At 40.2% G+C, this 18,632-nt stretch overlaps 1 protein-coding gene across 1 annotated transcript in view; it reads right to left on the bottom strand.

Annotated features, from left to right (window-relative positions):
- The window catches only part of SAMD3 (sterile alpha motif domain containing 3), a 37,345-nt gene extending 19,288 nt beyond the window's left edge, over positions 1 to 18,057 (bottom strand). Inside the window, exons 1-4 of the mRNA XM_010574706.1 lie at positions 17,979 to 18,057; positions 17,031 to 17,220; positions 2,479 to 2,664; positions 2,089 to 2,173 (exon numbers count right to left, since the gene is read on the bottom strand). Of these exons, the coding sequence (XP_010573008.1) occupies positions 2,089 to 2,173; positions 2,479 to 2,664; positions 17,031 to 17,220; positions 17,979 to 18,057 (540 nt within the window). The remainder of the gene's footprint in view (positions 1 to 2,088; positions 2,174 to 2,478; positions 2,665 to 17,030; positions 17,221 to 17,978) is intronic.
- Positions 18,058 to 18,632: the final 575 nt, after the last annotated feature.

The following is an 18,632-nucleotide window of genomic DNA, read 5'->3' as shown; positions in this document are numbered from 1 at the left end:
TCTCTCGTTACAGTTTTCCTTTTCTACATTTAGCTATCAGTCGCCAAATAAAGAGCTTTCTGCTTTCCCTCTGAATTATTTTATTGATGATAGCCTTCTTAAATACTTTCAATGTACTATTCAAAAATTGCAGTAACAACTGTCTAATTATTATAGATAAACAAGTTTAAGGTACTCAAAACCTCTCAGTAAGTAATATTTTATGTCTTACAAGACCTGTGATTCAGTACTGTCATCAGGAACAGCAAGTAGCAATTCTTACAGTCCCATGCTAGCCTGAGCAATTTTAAAAGAAAGGCCTACAAAAACTTCACTTTTTTGAGCTGCTGAAGACACTTTTTCTGAGAAAAGATGAAAGAATGGTGGTTAGCCAATTTTTTGTTGTTGTTGTTGTTCATGTGTTTCTTAAAGGTGTATGAATTCAGTTTTATTGCAAGCCTAAGTAGCTGTGCATATGTTGTAGGGTTTGTTTTAAGCCCTTGCTGTTGTAACGCACAACTATCTTACATCAAGAAAAAAAGAAGTATTTATAGCCTCTATGATGGTGAGAGAACAACAGAATGTCTAACAGTAGGACCAATAAAAATAGTAATTCATTCTCACCCCCTCCTCCCACCTTAAGCATACAGACATACACCTTTAGTGCATTCCTGCCTCAAGCCCAGCAACAGAGAGGGGCTGGCTCAGAAGCATTAGACTAGCAATATTGCAAACTGTTAATTCCAGCTTCCTCGCTTGCTTACCGTGGTTTCTGCCAGATATGCTTTCTAGGAAGCATGAGAGAAATATCAAAAGATAAAGAGCAACAACTCTGAAGTCTCTGCCCCATCACGTAACTTCTGCCAGCGCCAATTCTGGGGTTGATCTGGGAAGCCATGAGCCATTTCCCAAAGAATGGAGTGGTAAGTAGTTTCACTCAGTCTATGGTCCTGCTGCAATTAAAGCCCTTTGAAAACCTAACTTAAGAATCTCTGTTTAAAAACAGTTTTTAAAAGTTAAAGGCTGTAAAAAGGTCTTCAGACCGGACCTGAATGTCATTCCAGCTCCCCTTCACAAAGGGAGCCAGATGAAGCCATAGCATTACCCAGGACCCCAGCTGGGGAGCCCCACTGAGGTATTCAGAGAGATATCCTGATTGAAAATAAGGGTGGACCGTTGCTATGTGATCCTTCTGCTCCCTCTCTCCTCTCTGAGATGCGTTTTTTTTCTTTAGTCCCTTCCCTTCTACAATGCCTGGGCTCAGGGGAGAACTAGAATAGCCACCCCTTAATCCTCATTTTTTTTTTTTTTTCTTCTTAGAATTATTTTGTTTTCTGCAGTAACTGCACACGAGATATATAAATATATACGTTTAAAGCTAACGATCCCCACTGAGTCTCACAAGCTTTTTACAAGATGCTATAAAAGTATCACATGGCAAAGCAATGATGTGAAGGCAAAAGGTGAACACTGTCCTCTGAGACCACAGATATGTATTCTGGGTCACAAGAGTGAAAGAATGTAGTTCAAATTTAAGTCACCTCCTTCCACTGCTTTCTGTTATGACCCCATTGAGATCACAACCAGTGTTTTTAAATAATGATTTTTTTTTAATTAGGCCTAGATTCCTGACATACTTAAACCAGTAGTATTACTGCATGCTAGATATCTCGCACACAAGTGATCACAGTGCCTTGCAAGAGCATCAGTCATATGTTAGTCCTCATACAGACAATTTTCTAAAGGCTTGGCTTCTTTGTTTTTAAACACAGAAATAAGTCACATTTACTTAAATTTATCATTTGGAAGAAATCAATGCAGAAAGAAACTGTACCCAGCAAGCAACCAAGGACTTCATGTACAGGTCTGCATGATCTCACAGTGGCTTTGAGGAATGGCTATAACGGGATTAATCTTTAATTAATATAATGAAATAAGAACGTGATTTGCCGAACATGTCAAAGTGAAGCTCACAGCTCTGAATAGAGCCAGTATATAAGAAATCGATATTGATTTCCTCTGAACTAAGTTATTTTCTTGCGATTGATTATGTGAAAAACAAACAAACAACCTGTATTTTCAAGACGGAGTACTCTTTACGATACTTACAAAGCCATTCCCATTTTCATCAAGGAATGGGTACGCCTGCAGCAGAGCATTGACAACAACGTTATATTGCTGACTGTTTGGATACCTGTGCAAACAAGATGGAGATGTAAAAGAAATACTTGGTATTCTAGACAGTATTAGACACTGTCTGGAGTCTATGCTGATACACATTAAACCGACTATTTCCAAGACTATTGATTCCCCTCCAAATAACAAAGGGAACAGCTTAAAGGTTGGCACAAAGTCTTCCTGTTGGCTTCAACGGTTTCAGGCCCTTAGCCTGCTCTATTTAAGCAAGCATATTAAGAGAATGGCTTTACATTCATTTGAAAATTTACTTCTGCAGCCAATTGGTAATGTCCCCAAATAAATTTAACAATGTTTACTCACAGTGATCCTTCTAGGTATTTTGTCATGTCTGCTTGTAAAAATTCGATAATCCTTATTCTCATACTGTGATCAGGGCATTTTCTTTCTGCCAATACACACTTGACATCGTAAGGGAAGTCTGGCAAAGCATAAGAACTTGTCCACTGCAACGTCTTATATCTTGCAAAAAATGATTTCAGATTTTTTCTGTAAAAGAAAAGATTGTGTCATCATGATCACATCCTTCTTCTGTGGGAATGCAAGCAAGAAGGAAAGAAAAAAATACAAGCAAAAATTCAACACAAAGGGAAGTTATTGCTATAGAAATTCGAGGCTTGCTCTCTTGGTTTCTACATAAAGAATACCCACAAAAGCTGCAATCAAAACATATGGGGTTAAAACCAGACGTCAGTTGTGAAATGTTTTAATCGGCGGACGCTAGAAGGTGGTCACTAACTGAAAGCAGAAGGCAGAGCGGAGGAAGTCACTGGGGACTTGCTACTGTTGCAAAATATCTTTATCTGTCATCATTTATAATGTGTTTCCTACCAGTTCTGCTAACTTACTCGTGAAAGCAAGCTGAACAGCTCAATTGAATAAAATACTATACAGGCCGTTAGTTAAGACTGCCCTCCCAAAGGGGCAAGCGGTGAAGGGATGAAGGCAGTTGTTGTCAGCACAATGGCTGGAAACAAAGCAAGCAGACGCAGCCCATCAGTACCCACAGCTCCAGTCCAAGACAGCCATCAGCACTATTTACAGATGTCACAGCCCAGCTGGGGTGAGCCTGAGGCAGGGTATCACCACAGCTAACTCAAGTGCTTCCCGCCTCCTGAGAGCCTGCCAAACCCTAATTCTGAAGGAACACAGGGAAAAGTAGAGATAAATTGACCTGGAAGTCAATCAATAGCCACCTAAAAGGTAGAGTGGTTCTGGCAGCCTTAGACAGCTTCCCAATCACAGCAGTCCAAACCCAATAAAGACATTTCAAATGAGAGGTGCCAAAGGCATCTAAAGAGTCCTGTTATGTATGTGGTATCACTGCAATTTATGTTTCCTTCTAAATTAAATTGTTTCCAAATTGCAGAGAGCAACTACCAGGCTTCTAAAAGAATTTTAAAAAAATAATGCTATCATTATAGATGACAAATGCAGATGCTTACATGGTATAAATATACAGATATCTATATCTGAAGTAATTATCTGCACTCCCTTTATATTCACTGAGGAGACATAAGCACCAGTGAAGGATAACAGAACAACCAGAAGACCTCTAAATCAGACCTCATATTCTCTCTCATCTAGCGCTCTCTGTTATTTATGAAGAAAATTAAGATAGTTACCACAGTTGTTGAAATCTATACTATATGTCTCAAGTTAGGAACCCCACATTTGGCAGGTGAAAGCTCCGACACAAAGACACATGGCTGGACTCGGCATGCTCTGGTGTCCCTTCCAAGCTGCACTAGCTTTTGAGTCTATGAAAGTTATGGAGGGAAACACCACTAGACTTCAGTCCAGTCAACATACACAAGTTTTCACTCCTAAAGGTCTCTATGGTAGCCTATAAACAAGAGCTAGGTATATAAATAAGAGTTGTGAAGAGTTTTAGCAAGGTCTTCATTGGCAGGTTTTGCTATCCAGCCTCTTTCAGATAAGGATGTGAAACAACCCCCATGGTAACCGGTATCTTTAGGCTGGCAAAAATCAACTGCAATACCAATGGATGAGCATTTGCAATAGCTTACTTTATACCACTTTGAAAGATTACTATATATCTGGGAGGCAGATTATTTTGGGCCCCTATAGCATTAGTTATAGCCTCAATACCTTCTTGAGCAGGTTAGCTTATAACTCTCATAACCTTGTTGACCTGGTTATGCTGCCATACCATCTTGGCATCTTTTAACGTAGGCTGGTAGCTTGCAGGCTAGTAAAAGCTCTACAGCCATGATATAACTTTACCAACCCCAGCACTACTGCAAATTGTGATGCAGTGCTGAAAAAAAAATTAGTATTTTGGTTACTGTCATATGGTTCTCATAGATATATTAACAGTAGTAGCAATACTCACAGCACTACTGTTGCCCTGTGCAAAATGGGTACAAAATGGCCAGGGCTGCCGTCTCTCCAACCTCACCAGATTTTATGGGACACAGATGGTTAACAGTAGATGCAAACTGTAGTAAACTTCTGTTAATACTTTACAATCTCAAAAGAAGGAAAAGCTGTGTGAAAGGTGACAAACATATCCACACAGACACACTCATGTCCTTATTTGGTGATAAATTAATACACAAATGGGAAAACAAATCCCAACCCAGATTCTGAAATCACCTGGAAATCCCTCCTATACAAATAAAGTGCAGAAGTTCAATGTAGCATCAATGAGGAGCCCAGAAGTTTGAATCCTGTACTTCTACTGACTTTACTGATGAATGTCATGTAGCAGACAGGCTGCAAGTTACTACATAGTATTTTCAACATTCTATCATTTAAGTTAGCTCAAAAATGTACAGAAGTTTAAAAGGTGCAGTAATTTGTAACTGAGCAGCACTGATACTCTTGTTGCTAATACCAGTTACGCGGAATTGCCATTTTGAAAAGTGGAATAGTTTAGCAGGTTCAGTTCATGCAAATGGAACTGTACTCATTTCCTGGAAGAAAATAGTATTTTCTTGCAGTTGGGATAGCCAATAGCCATGAAGGCATGGTAACTCTCCCCTCCACCAGTCCCTTCACATTTGCCAGTACAGCAAAAATACTCCAAATTCCATTTCTCTTCAGCCTTACCCAGCACAGAAAACACTTCCTTGCTGTCCAAACAAGATCCAAAAATTCTTTTAGTCTCCATGGTGCAATAGATTAAATATTTTACTAGCTTTTGCTGAAATCATTGCTGTTAGGCAGTCATGTTTAATATATGCAGTAATATTTTACGATGAAATGCAGGTTTGTTTGAAAAAAGACACAACTCCACACTAAACTTTATACCCAGAAAGGCTCACATGCAAACTTGTTTAACTAAAAGAACAGTTCAGTTAAGCTGTATGTGCACTAGGATTTATGCATATAGCCAAGACCTTCCTTGACTATGGAGAACAGCATTACAGTTATTTAGGTACTGCCGTGGTTTAAACCCAGCCAGCAACTAAGCACAATATACACGCAAATATAGCCTGTTTCTAACCATCCCTCTCTGGTCTTCTAGCTAACCTGAGCCACAGAGACAAGATCAAGATCCCAGTCTCTCTCAGTTCTTTAGGCATTTGATGCTGCAGCTAAATCAATCCAATGGCTAGCTGCTGCCAAATGTCAGTCTCCCTCTCCCCCTTGCTGTCACATGTCTCTACCCCTTTCTTACTGGTACTGGGAAGCCTCTAACCCTGCAGCAAGTTACTTCAAGGAGCTACAGTAATGAAATTTTTCATTTTTCTCCTTGGTTTAGTTTTCTCACTGTTCAGGTCCCCAGAATGGCTCCCCATGAGGTGAGACAAATACCAGTGCAGATGAAGCAAGCTTGTCTCTTTATGTTTAGCTGCAATATGGAACTGAATCCCAAGAAGCATCTCCTCAGCAAGAACACAACTAATCACAGAGCTTTTGACCACTCTGCTTTTGTAGATGACCACATTATGTACTGTACTAAGCCATAGCATTGTTTCACACAGCTATTTCTTTGGCTCCATTACAGCCTTACACTGCTCACGTACAGCATGTTTACTGAGAAACTTAACTATAAAATAACACCATTTTTGGAGGAGCCATTTGTCTCCTTCAGCTGGCAAAAAACAACCAACCAACCAACAAAAAACCAAAAAACCCCCAACCCTCCAAAGCCCCACCTATCTAAATTATATAACCCCTGGGATCCCTAATCCCAGGGAACATCTTGTTTTACTGCCAAACAGACAAAGATTTTACACGCTTGCAGCATTTTAGACTGCACTAGAGCAAAGAGTGGTGAGTGAACGCAGCATCACGGTCTCCAAGCTCAGTGTCCTGTGCAACCTCACACAGAGACAGAGCTGACTGAATTAGCTGTAACAAGGCAGTGAAAACGATCTTGACACCAGTACAGACAGCTCAGTCAAGATAGCTGTGCAAAGTGCAGTAGATACCTAGAAACAGGTTCAAACACTAGATCATATGATTCTGTCATTTTTAAGCTTCTGAGCGTAGTGGTAAGAAGGATCAGTTTCCTGCATCTGCTTAGTTCATTTAGGAAAAAAAAGTGACTTAAAGGCCAACTGAGCACACGCATAAACAAGCTGTGCGCCAAATGCTTTTCTTATTGTCTACTTTGCTAAAGTCAATGAGTCTGTGGTACTCACTGCTACCTCTTGCACCAGCTCAGGTCCCAGTAACTCAGGACATCTCAGTTGGGCAGAACCTTGCTGACATCAACGGGTCTCCAGGTTCAGCATGTCCAGACAGAACCCAGCCCATGGGTGGAGCCTCAACAGATTCCCATTTTTCACAGGTGAAGGTCTAGCCTTTCACATGTCTGCACCAAACATCAGTAAGAGACTCCTGCCTGGAGACTTGTAGGCTGGAAGAAAGTCCACATCTACAAAGCCAAGGAAGAAAAAGAAGAGAAAAGAAAACCTGGAACTTGCAGATGTGAAGGAAGGAAAAGTCTGCAGCTGTAGAAAATGTTCCTCTTCCCTAACACACACATAATACGCTTTCAACTGTATGACAATAGTTAATGTTGTAAAGGTTGTTTCGATCAAAAGAAAGAAATGGTGACAGGTGATTAAATATCAAAAGAAACTCTTTTTGCCCTTTCAATAATAGGATAAAATAGGGCTCTCTTTTCTATTCACAGTTCCAAGATCTGTGCCTGAAGGATTCTCATGCTTTTCCCTTCATGTGCTTCACTGCCATTTCTACTTTCCAGCACAAATGAACAGTTTCCCAGTTATTCCCTAGAGCCTGGGATTTGCAGTCTACCTAGTGCTTGATGATGTCTTTCACTTTTTAGTTCCCGCTAAACGTAGGGGCTGGTATCCTTAGACCGAACAAGAACCTACCCGCAGCAGCATTAGGGTCAGCAAGTTACAGACAAAATTAATCATCTTTAAAAAAATTTGTGAGATGCAGACACAACCTTATTCTAGAGGGAGTCAAGATTTTTTGACAGTTTCCATTCTGAGGAGCTGTGTCATGTAAGTGAAGGCTCTGCACTTCGATCACATGTGAGGGCAGCAGCTGTAGGTTACCGGCAGGGGGAGAGAAAACGCTCCTTGGGGAATCTGACTGACAGAACTGCCAGCTAAATCAGGCCATTTTAAAGAAACAGGGTTTTTTGCATTCACCCGTGTTAAGATGTGTTATACTGTCTCCAAAGAATTTTATGTCTTTGGGGCTTTTTTTTGTTGTTGTTTTTATGACTTTGCTAGACCTTAACAAGGCAATGCAGTTAGTGGCTCCTGCAAGTCATTTTTAAGACTTGGCTTATTTCTGGTGTGGAAGAAAGGAGATTTAGATTTTTTTTTTTTTCCCCTGAAAACTTTTGTGGAAGACTCACAGCACCACATCAGTAAATTCAGCTCTGCTGACCTCAAGTGCTCCAAAACCATGAGTCCAGTTGCCTTTGCTTCCAAACCATTGAGGCAACAAGCACAAAGAAGATATTCTTGTGAGTCTTCTATTTTTTTTTAATTTAAGTTAGTATTCTTAAGCTTCCTGCTGCAATGACAGAGACATGAAATGCTGACTTAAAAAAAAAGTGGCAGAGATTCTCTCAACCTCATAAATTGAAAACCTAAATTTAAAGAATCTCCCCCAAACCCTACACAAACCAAGCCAAAACCCACAGATGTAACAGTTTTTATGAAGATGGAATAGCAATTGAAGTCAAATTGTCAGGAATCATCAAAATAAAAAAGAAATTATTTTTCTGTTATGATACATCATTCAAACAGGGGAATCTACTACTGAAACAATAAATAGCTTCAGAAATATTGAGACAAATTATTAGAAGAAAGATTCAATCAATCACTGTTAAAATTAATGGGCTAGATGCAATCTATGGGTTTAGAATCACTAAACATTAGTTGTTGAAAAGGTATAATCAAAGGAAGCATCTAACGTCTGTACTTCTGAACAAAAGACAGACACTACTTCTTTTCATCTACTATTTATTGACCATTGTTAAAAAATTAACATTTTGTTTTTTATGGCTGCTTTTCATGTCCATATGAACTAACTGAAAAAATGTCATCACATCTACTAGAAACAATTCTGATTATATCAACAATAAGGTTTCTGCATAGAAACTAAGAAACTCTTAAGCTATTTATAAAAAGGCACAGTCCAGCTGAGGTTTTCTTTGTAGGACTATAGCTGCATATGGGTATGTACACATGCATATAAAAGTAATATTTGCCTCCTTGTGTAAAGGGAGAAAAATAATCTGAAACAATTGACTAAGCAACATTTTTTCAGGCCAGCTACTCTCTTTTTTTTTTTTCCTTCCCCTCCCCCCCCTTCTTTTTAAGGCACAAGCATAAGTGTGTTTCTGATAGAACACATTAAACACAGACGAACAATACTGCTGTATGGGTAATGGGGAAGCAAAGGAAGGAGCTTTATAAAGATCATTAGCAGAACGTGTCAAAACTAAAACACACTTCTGATGCAGCTACTCAGTAGTCAGTGAAGTTGCCTGCGGCCCCACCAAACTAGACACAAGACTACCCTAGCTAAGGAGCTGTACAGCATCGCTAACACGGCTCCCTGCCCTGCTCACCGCCGGTCCCTATCAGCAGGATATTACTAGTGCAAACATTGCACTGGTGCACGCTGGTGGGTGCCAGACCTCAAGAGGGCTTGTAGCAGGCAAGCCATCTCCATGGAGGAAGTGAATGAAGGGAGTTTTGCAACCATGCAGGCCAGCGCAGCCATCTTGGAGACGGGAGCCAAGTTTATTTTCAAATAAATCTTCCAATTCATTGTCCTTGCTATAAGCCCAAATTTACACAGGCACCAGCACCAATATACTGTCAATGCTGGCAATGGCTTTATTGGTATATGAACGCTTAGCAGGCCTAGGTTTGGTTGAGCACCGACCACATCTTCCAAATTTGCAGCAAATAGAGAAGTTCAAGGCTGGCCAGAAGATCTGTTATCCTGCTTGTGCACATAAGCCTGCTCTGAGCAAATTATTTCACGGTGTTCAGACAGTAAATCTGTTACACAACACAAGGGCTACAGAACGCTTTTTTTATAGAAAGAATAAATGTACAAATAAACCTGTGTCAGGACATTGCTCTTGAAGGAAAACAGCTGGACTGCCATATTGGAAACAGTGAAAGAAGGATACATTAGGGATGCCATTTGATAAACAAACACCTTGAGGAAAGGCAGACAGAACATATAAACCAACCAATAAAAGGTTGGTTCTTCACAGCAGTATCAGGTATTTACAAGTAATGACAGCCTCTGTCTTGCCAACCAGATAAACACCAGGCTGGAGGAGCCATCAAACTGCTAATACTGCAATACAGAAAACCAGGTATAGGGGAAATATATTTATTGAATCATCCTCTGTAGCTATCTTATTGTCTTCACAGAAGAGCACTGCTTCAAGATCAATCTTCTTGGGAGATGACGAAAAAGATGGCTCTTTTTACTTCTGTAGTTGCTAGCAAAGAGTTATTCCACTGAGGTAACCTGCAAACCTCATCCGGTTGTATGTATGCACAATTTCAATGCAAGAAAAATAAAATTCTACAATTACTGCATCCACTTACTCTTTACTTTTGCATTTAAACAATCTTCTTTGATTTTTTTAAATATTTAGTAATATAGAAGAGTGTATTTAACACAGTAGTTAGGACAGTCTACGCAGGAAACATACAAAGAAACTTTGAACCAATTCACCAGCACTAATAATCCATAAAAGCACCCACGAATTCATTTCAAGCAAAACCATGACGGTTATTGAACCTGTAGTTGCATGAGACTTTTGGGGGAAAACCAAAAAACTCCCCCAAACCCAACCCACAAAATTTTAAGTTCTTTTTCAGTTTGGATGAAATGAATGAGGGGACAGAGCTTACAAGCATCAGCCTGGCCAAATATTGATCATTTGAACTGTACATTTAAACCAATTCCACTGAATTAAACTAACCCGCGGCAGAACTGACTCTAGAAGTGCTTACATGAACCGGTCTGCTGCCAGATAAGTGAGTGAGGTGGGAACACCCACTTCGGAAGAGTGGAAGCCATGGTTGTTCTTAGCTGCTCTTCCACATCTGGACTGGCTGATGAGAAATGGGTACCTACTCTCCTTCTTACTCACAATAAGACAGTCCAGAGTGTTTTATTTGCAGAATCACGACCCTATATTACTACAGCTGCCCTTTCCCCATCAGTTAAGATGAGAGACTAGGGGAGAGAAACAAATGCACAGACTTCACACATTCTAAATTCAAAGCAATGGAAAAAAACCCCACTAGTCGATCTAACAGAAATGTCTATTAACATTATGCCAAAATGAAAAAAACCCAGCCACCATTAATCTGATGTGAAAAACTACTTTGCACCATGGCACATAAATCCATAGCCTGGAACTTGAGTGAGAAACAAACACACAAACTGACCAACCCAGCTTTCAAAGTAAGTATATCAGCAAAATAAACAGGGGGGTTACTTTTATACTCTAGGCTAAGAATCTATCATTACATTGTAGTCAAAGCAACTTTTTCTGTTCCCATAATCAAATTTCTAAAACAAACGTCTTGTTCAACCCTTCACAACCTGCTTATAGCTGGCATAATCCCCTCAAGCATATAAAACATTAAAATTTTCTATCATTGTTGAAAATGCAATAAGTGTGTACTGTAGGGAGAGGAAGGTGGGAAGAAGAAGAAAAAAAATTTAATTCAAACCTAACCTCTATAATACCACACTTAGAACTGTGGGTGATGCCATAGACCTATCTAAACAACAGCATTCACCTCTGAAGATAATATTTAGCTTGGGATGAACCCCGTGCAGCAGCTGATGGATGCAAGGGCTGTTCAGTCCCATCCTCTGTCTCAGTCAGTTAAAACAGCTGTTTCTGAGAAAGACATTTGCCAGGTTCTCATCTGACCTTTAAAGAGAAGCCCTCATAAAATTTACTCAGGTCTTCAAGACTACAAATCATCACAGCTCCACTGGCTTTTAGGGCACCTACTACTTCACCGAGAAGGGGCACTTCCATTTAGAGCAGCAGACTTCCCTCCTCTTCTGCTCCTTTGCCCCAAGATGAACTGCACTTTTGCAGTCCCTTTCCCTTAACAGGCCGTTATGGGCCTTTGAAAGCTACTACTGACAACATTTGCTGAGAACATTTCCTAAAGCCAGCCTATTCTGGGTTACACTGATTCACACAACTCATTTAAAACTCTTCATACAGCACAAGGCAAATTACTCATCATTAATTAAAAATAAGCATCCTTTAGAAGTACAGGCTAAAATACCTCATTGCAAAATCATTTTAATGGTTTACTCTGAGGGTTTCAGTGATTTGGGTTTGTTTCATTGGTAACAATGCTGACAGGATCTTCGGGTTTGTGGTTTTTTTGCTCCTTTGAAGCTTTTAGCAGGACTTCATTTTAAAAACATTAACTATGTGATTCGCTAAGCCCTCTACCATGTTCCCAGACAGCTTTATCCCTAACTCCATCTTACTTTTTTAAAGTGATAAAAATAGATATTTTTATAGGAAGATGTCCCCTTATCTCGGAACGGTGAAGCCATCAGTCACATCTATGGGGGAGAATGGTGGTAATTATAGCAGGTGGGAATAAAGGGGGATAATGAACGGACAAAAAGTTTCACAAACAAGAAAACAATTGCCTTGAGAGAGGAACAGGACTCTTCCAACACTCACTGCCCATCTCAAAAGTAGAAAAGCATGCATAAGAAGAAAAAAAAAGAAAAAAGAAAAAAACACATATGTCTTGCCTCCAGTTTTTAGGAAGACTTATTTTGACACCCAAGGAAAATGAGCGTGCAAATGGAATCAGCATGCCTACCTTTCCAAGTGCCATATTTAAGGTGCCTCAAGCACACAATTTTTTTATAGGCATATTCCACGCTGTAATGATTAATTTACCAGATTGCTATTGAAAACACATCTGTAAAAAAAGGATTTTTAAAAACTAGTAAAAGACAAACCTGTATCTTGCCCTCTGCATAAGGCAACATACAAGACAGTGAGCAAGGACTGAGGATGGAGGTCAGAAAAAACACCATTAGACTATTGCATTCAGTCAAAATCCTAATAAATTTCTGCTCCTGCTGTTTTCTAAATATACCTGGCTATACCTGAACCTGGCCTTCAATAATTAGGATCATTTTTTAGAAAGTATCTGTTTAGTCTTAACAAAGCAAAAAGAAGTGTTTATGTCATTTTCAAAAGGTAAGAAAAATTTAGTAAATGCATTATAACTCACTTTTGCTTTAGCACTCTGTGATCAATTAGTCCTTCTTCATTTTCAGTTGAGCACAGATATTTTTTCTGCTCCACAGGACCAGAAGAATTTAAGATTTGTCTGCTAGTAGCCCTGAAAGGAGAGAAAAAAAAAAAAAAAAAAAAAATCACCATCAGGCTTTGTGCAGCTTATAGAAAAGAGGTATACCAGTGGCAGAAATAGAGAAGGATAAAAATTAACATATTGAATAGTCATAATTTTATATGATGCTGATGTCTCTTAATCAATCTCCCAGTTCAATTATCAAACTCTGACAAGTTAAAAGGAAAACCGTAAATAACACTGCCTAGTGATAGTCTAATTACTACACAGTTACAAAACCCAAGAAAATAAACCTTCTCGGGGTTGCAGGATAACTGCCATCTTCATAGCCTGGCATCTCCTTATCACTGGGAATAACTAACCATTACAGTATGCAAGGGGTGGTGCGAAAGAATGATTTACACAGAATTGTAAGGCAGTTTCTATTCCACAAGTGTTCCTTGAACACTTGTTTTTTTCTAAAGGTTAAGTACATGTTGAACCTTCAAGTCAGCTTTGCATTACTCCAACCACTCTAGAAGATCCCCAAATGCCACCTGGTCTCACATCACACTGTTCCTGGTTATTTGCTCCAACTCTAGCCTGTCACTACAGCCAAAAACTCCAGATACCCACCTCGCTGTCTATGTGCTACTCCAGACCACTGCTTTCCATTTAACCTTTGTGTCCACCTCTCTCCCTCCTCATCTCCCTGTTATTTCTCCTTCTCCTTTTGTTGGTAGAAGCCAACATCAACAGTTTTACCCTGCACTGGGGAAAGGCAGAGGTAAGATAGGGGCTACTGTTATGCTGCCAAAAATTCATGGCAGTCATCAACTTTTTTTTTTTTTTTTTGCAGGGGGTGAGGGGTGTGTTAGATTCCTTCCTGTACCTCATCTCTTCAGAGCCTCTGAACTCCAAAGATTCTTTATAAACTGTTCAAGCCTCAGCTGCACTCGCACATGAAAGGTTATTATTAGAAGTGATGTTAACATTTGCCACGTTTATAAGGGGAGTTTCCCCTTTTCCATGAATCAACACATCTTTTTCAGGCATCCAGTTAACACCAGAAAAAAAATCCAGCATGTTCTCTACATGGCTCCTAGAAACAATCCCTTTTGGAATTGGAAAGCATCTTGATGTTTACCTGGTAACTCCTCATATGCATATAAACACAGTTTCTACTGCATGACCCAGAGCGCTTCCACCTTACCAGCAACAGACACAAGACGCTATTTGCGTGTCCCAATCCAAACTGTAAGTCAGTCACATGTGGCGTCCTTTCACAAGTCCAGTACTTCCACAAAGAACGTATTCACCTACCATACCCAGAACTCCATGTCCAGCCACTTTATTTCTGTTCCTAGCAGAGAGGTGAACAGAGCACAATTCACACGTGGTTAGAAGGTGTGCTGAGGGCACCGGGATAAAGAGGTGGCCAGCCAGGAGTGCACCAACAAGCACTGGGGATAGCATTCATGTGAGAAATACAACAGAGAAATACTGCTGACAGCTCTTGGAAGCTCCACAGCAGTTTCGGCTGACCCAGAAGATGGCTATGGTACTGCTTTCTCCCCTGCCCTGTGGCTGAGCGATGCCTTCTCCACCCTGGCCCTGGTACTCGCAGGGTGAGCTGGTTCTGGGAACTGGCCTGACTGAGAAATTATTCTGCAAAACAGAAAAGGTGGTTGGTTTTCACCTGGGCTCAAGCACCGCAGGAGAAGGGCTAGGAACACGTAGACTCAGTTTTCACAGCTGTCCCCTGCCGCTGTGGGACCACAGACTCAGCTACAGATGCTACTAACAGTGAACCTCAGTGCGGTGACTTTGCTCATGTGAACAAGGCTGCAGTTCAGCCTAACATCGCTGAGCAACAGAGAAAATGTGAGTTCACTTCACATATATTGTGGATCTTTGAATTTTTGGTTTTGTCACATACTCTGTTCCTCTGTGTCAAAGTAGCTTACCAAGAAAATAACTTTATTACACTACTTCAAAAGAGTGTCTCATACACTTTATTCTAGTCATGAGTCCCTGAGTTAGATCTTTCTACTCTTAGAGGACTTTGTTCAAGATGTACCGAACAGAAAAAATAATTTCCAACTACATCACAAAGCACTCCAGAGTTAAGAAGTAACAGTTACAGCTACCTGAATAAGAGCATACAGCTTTTAGTTTTATAATAAAATACTATTTTTACTGCAGGAGCTTTTCATCATTCTACACCCCAAACTGTACAGAATACCTTGATTTTTTACTCATCCTAAAATACATGACTAAATGCATTTCTTAAATGTGCCTGAGTTCTATTTGTGGTCCTTGACTCTGACACACAAAATGTTTCAGAAATAGCAGCTTATTTACCTAACTTCCCTGTAAATTGAGGAATACCAGAATCTTATTATCCAGGCAAGATGACTAGGTAGGGAAAGATTTTAAGGTAAATTTATATTTACTAATATTTGAGATTTTCAGCATTTGATTTTTTTGGAATCTGCAGAACTTCACAGAAAGGCTGCACCCTCACACTACTGCAACTGCATGATCTTTGTGAGACCTTAAGGCCTGACTTGCAGGACTTGAGAAGTACACAGGGAACAGTCACATCTGAGACGCAGTCCAGCCAAACATCCCTGACAAAGTCAAGGATGAAATCTAAATATCCAAAGCAACATGCAAACTGCCCTAAACCTAAGAACAGGTTTTCTTCTCCTGATATCCCCTGAGCATCTTCCACGCTTTGGATGAAGTACAGGGCCCACATACAGTAGTCTTCTTCACAGCAGACACCTGCTCTGCCTCCAAAGAGTGAGCTTCCTATAAATCAGGTGAGGCAGGACCCTGGTGCAGAGAACCAAGACTAGCTGTGAGCACATACTTCAGGTCTGTGACAAACCATATGTGTGGTGACATTGTCTTCTTCCTGCACCTCCCTTCCCTCCAACGATGAAACCCAAGGCGCTTCATAAACACTTCTATAAGGACAAGAGGATGTGTCTACATGAGCAGTTTAGTTCTGCTCATGAGTGCAATTTGGTTGGAAATAACCCAATCATCACCATTTACCATGCTTTGGTTTGCACTGTGAAGTCATCTCAGAGTGCACAACCTGGACTCCGTTTAGATGAAGGCAAATGCTACAAAGAATGCTCTACAGCTCGCTGATACTGTGTGCCAATGCAGGCATAGTGCTAGAGACCTTTCCTTCAAAAATAGCATTTTGCATCCATGGCAAGCTATTCTCTACTGCCAGGATTCTTGGGCTTAGAAGAGACCACTCTGAGAGCTCAGGATGTCTCTCCTCAGTCAAGACATCCACAAAAAATAATCCTGCAAGACTTACAATAGATCAGAATGGAGGGAGGGGGGGGAACTGAACCAAACCAAACCAACCAACACCAAACCCCCCAACCACACCAAAACACCTGACCAAAAAAACCCACAAACAAGCAACATCTGCCCTCCCCCCCAAAAGAAACACCAAGCAAACAAACAAGAAAAGAAAACCTGCTCAACAAAGAGCCAGAACACACTCAGTGAAGACAATCTTTGTGGAATTAGTTTTTTAAAAATACATCTAGTTCCACACAGTGGGATTATTAAACGCTTACATCTAGCTCAAATTCAGAGCTTCCTTTGAGAGACTGAATTTAAATATACCTGTGACACAAACGCTATCTTTGGCTAAATTATGATTTTACTCCAAGACTTGCAAACATTTGAAAGTGCATGCTTCAAAAGCTTAATACCACAAATACAGAAAATTTTAGCTACAGTGAAGGTTTGATGATGCTTCATCCAAATGAAAACTAGGTCCTAGAACTGGAAACGAAGAGCAGCTTAAATTAATTAATGGTGGTGTTCAGGAATGTTGATGCCTTGCTTAAAACCACGAGGTAATAACCTTATTTTGCATTTGACATGCTGTTAGAGATATCTGAAGTTTAAAAAATAGTTACAGCTTACAGCTATAGAGCTAATAAATGCCAGTTTTACAATGCTATGAAAAGAATACAACTATACCCAGACTGATATTTTCTGTGCCATGCACAAACTCACCCACTGATTACTTCTGGAAATTTTGGAGAAGCTGTTTCACAGCAGTATGTAAGGGATTCTAGCCCACTTTTTTGTTGCTGGTATTTATTAATCAGGTCCATCAGCACTGCCTGGTGCCCAATCTTCTTCACCAGCTGCTGCACCATACGATCATTAAGAGCCAGCAGAGCTGCTCCACTTACTTCTTCTTCTGCAGATTGAAGGGGTTTAAAGAATTACTGTAAAATAACTTAATAGTTACAGTAACATTCTATGTGCCTAAAAACGTGATGATGGAGGACAGGTCAAAGGCAAGGATGCTTTCTACTGCTGACAGTCTTCATCTGCTAAAAAGATGATGTTTTATCTACTGTTCTTTCCCAAGCAGTGACAGAAGTTCTAGTCACTGGCCACATACCTTCCCCTGACAAAAAGCCAAGCCTGAAACATCCAGAAGCAGTGAGCTGACTGTTTTAATGCTTTAAATCAGGCTTTGCTTAGACTGTTAGTTAATGAAGGAAAGCAAGCTTTTTAAGCGAGCACGCAACAAATAGCCTGTTCACATAACAGTTCCTCATGCACTCTTTTGTGGAGTGTTTATATACTTAGGCACAAAACATTTACACACTTCAGTTGCATTATTTAAAAAGATTTATACAATATAAAATAGGCCCTGACAAGCCTGTTAAACTGCCAGCTCTGATTTGAGAAGGTGTATCTATTTATATACAGGCTTAAACTCACTCACCAGCATTTCTCAGAGACTTCATAATAAAGCTGCACACTTATTCTGATTTATTAGATCTATGTCAGTTCTCACCCTAATAAATTTCTATAAAAGCCTGAAGTTTGCATAAATATACATGCCCCCAAAACAAGGTAGGCAGTGCCAATGAAAGGCACAGAAAGAAACACCAAACACCACCACACACCACCACCACCTCCCTCCCAAACAACAAAAATGCTTACCACGAAACTTAGGAACTAGTTCTCCTAAATTTCTCTGTCTCAACCAGTTGCAGACTTGATCAACTGACCAACTTTCCATCCTTAGGTGTTGCAATGCTAAATTCTGCTGTGAAATTAAGAGAGAGGATTATTTTCATACTGAACTCCAACATTTCATAGGAAAAAAATACACTCAGCAAATAACGTTACATTTACATGCTCCAAATAAACATAGTGCAAAATAATCCAACTAATGCCTGTTGCAAGTGGCAGTTTCCTCGGCTCCCCTTCTTCACCTCCTCTCCCTTTCCTGCTTTCCCTCCACTCTAAGAGACAGCCTCATTCCTTATAAAACACGACCTGCTCCAGTACCATTAACACCCAGGTTTCCACACAGAGAAGAAAAAAGGTGTGAAATTCACCACCACCACGCTCGCTCATCAGGAAACGGCTGACATTTTACAGAAAAGAAAAAAAAAACAAAACAAACCACCCAAACCAACCAACCCACCATCAGATAAAAGTCTGTCACATACATGTTTATCGTAAATCAAGCACCTTAACCCTCTCTGCACCGCCAAGCAGGTACTCGAGCAAATACTCAACCCTCAATTACCACCAATTAGGCGCAATAAAGCTCCTGGAAAAGGGAGGGGAGAGGACTAGTCCCCCCGG

Source organism: Haliaeetus leucocephalus, unplaced genomic scaffold (assembly GCF_000737465.1).
Source record: "Haliaeetus leucocephalus isolate CR32 unplaced genomic scaffold, Haliaeetus_leucocephalus-4.0 Scaffold450, whole genome shotgun sequence".
Taxonomy (NCBI): Eukaryota; Metazoa; Chordata; class Aves; order Accipitriformes; family Accipitridae; genus Haliaeetus; species Haliaeetus leucocephalus.
The sequence above is the reverse complement of the archived record's forward strand: the minus strand, read 5'-3'. Positions and strand labels throughout refer to the sequence as shown.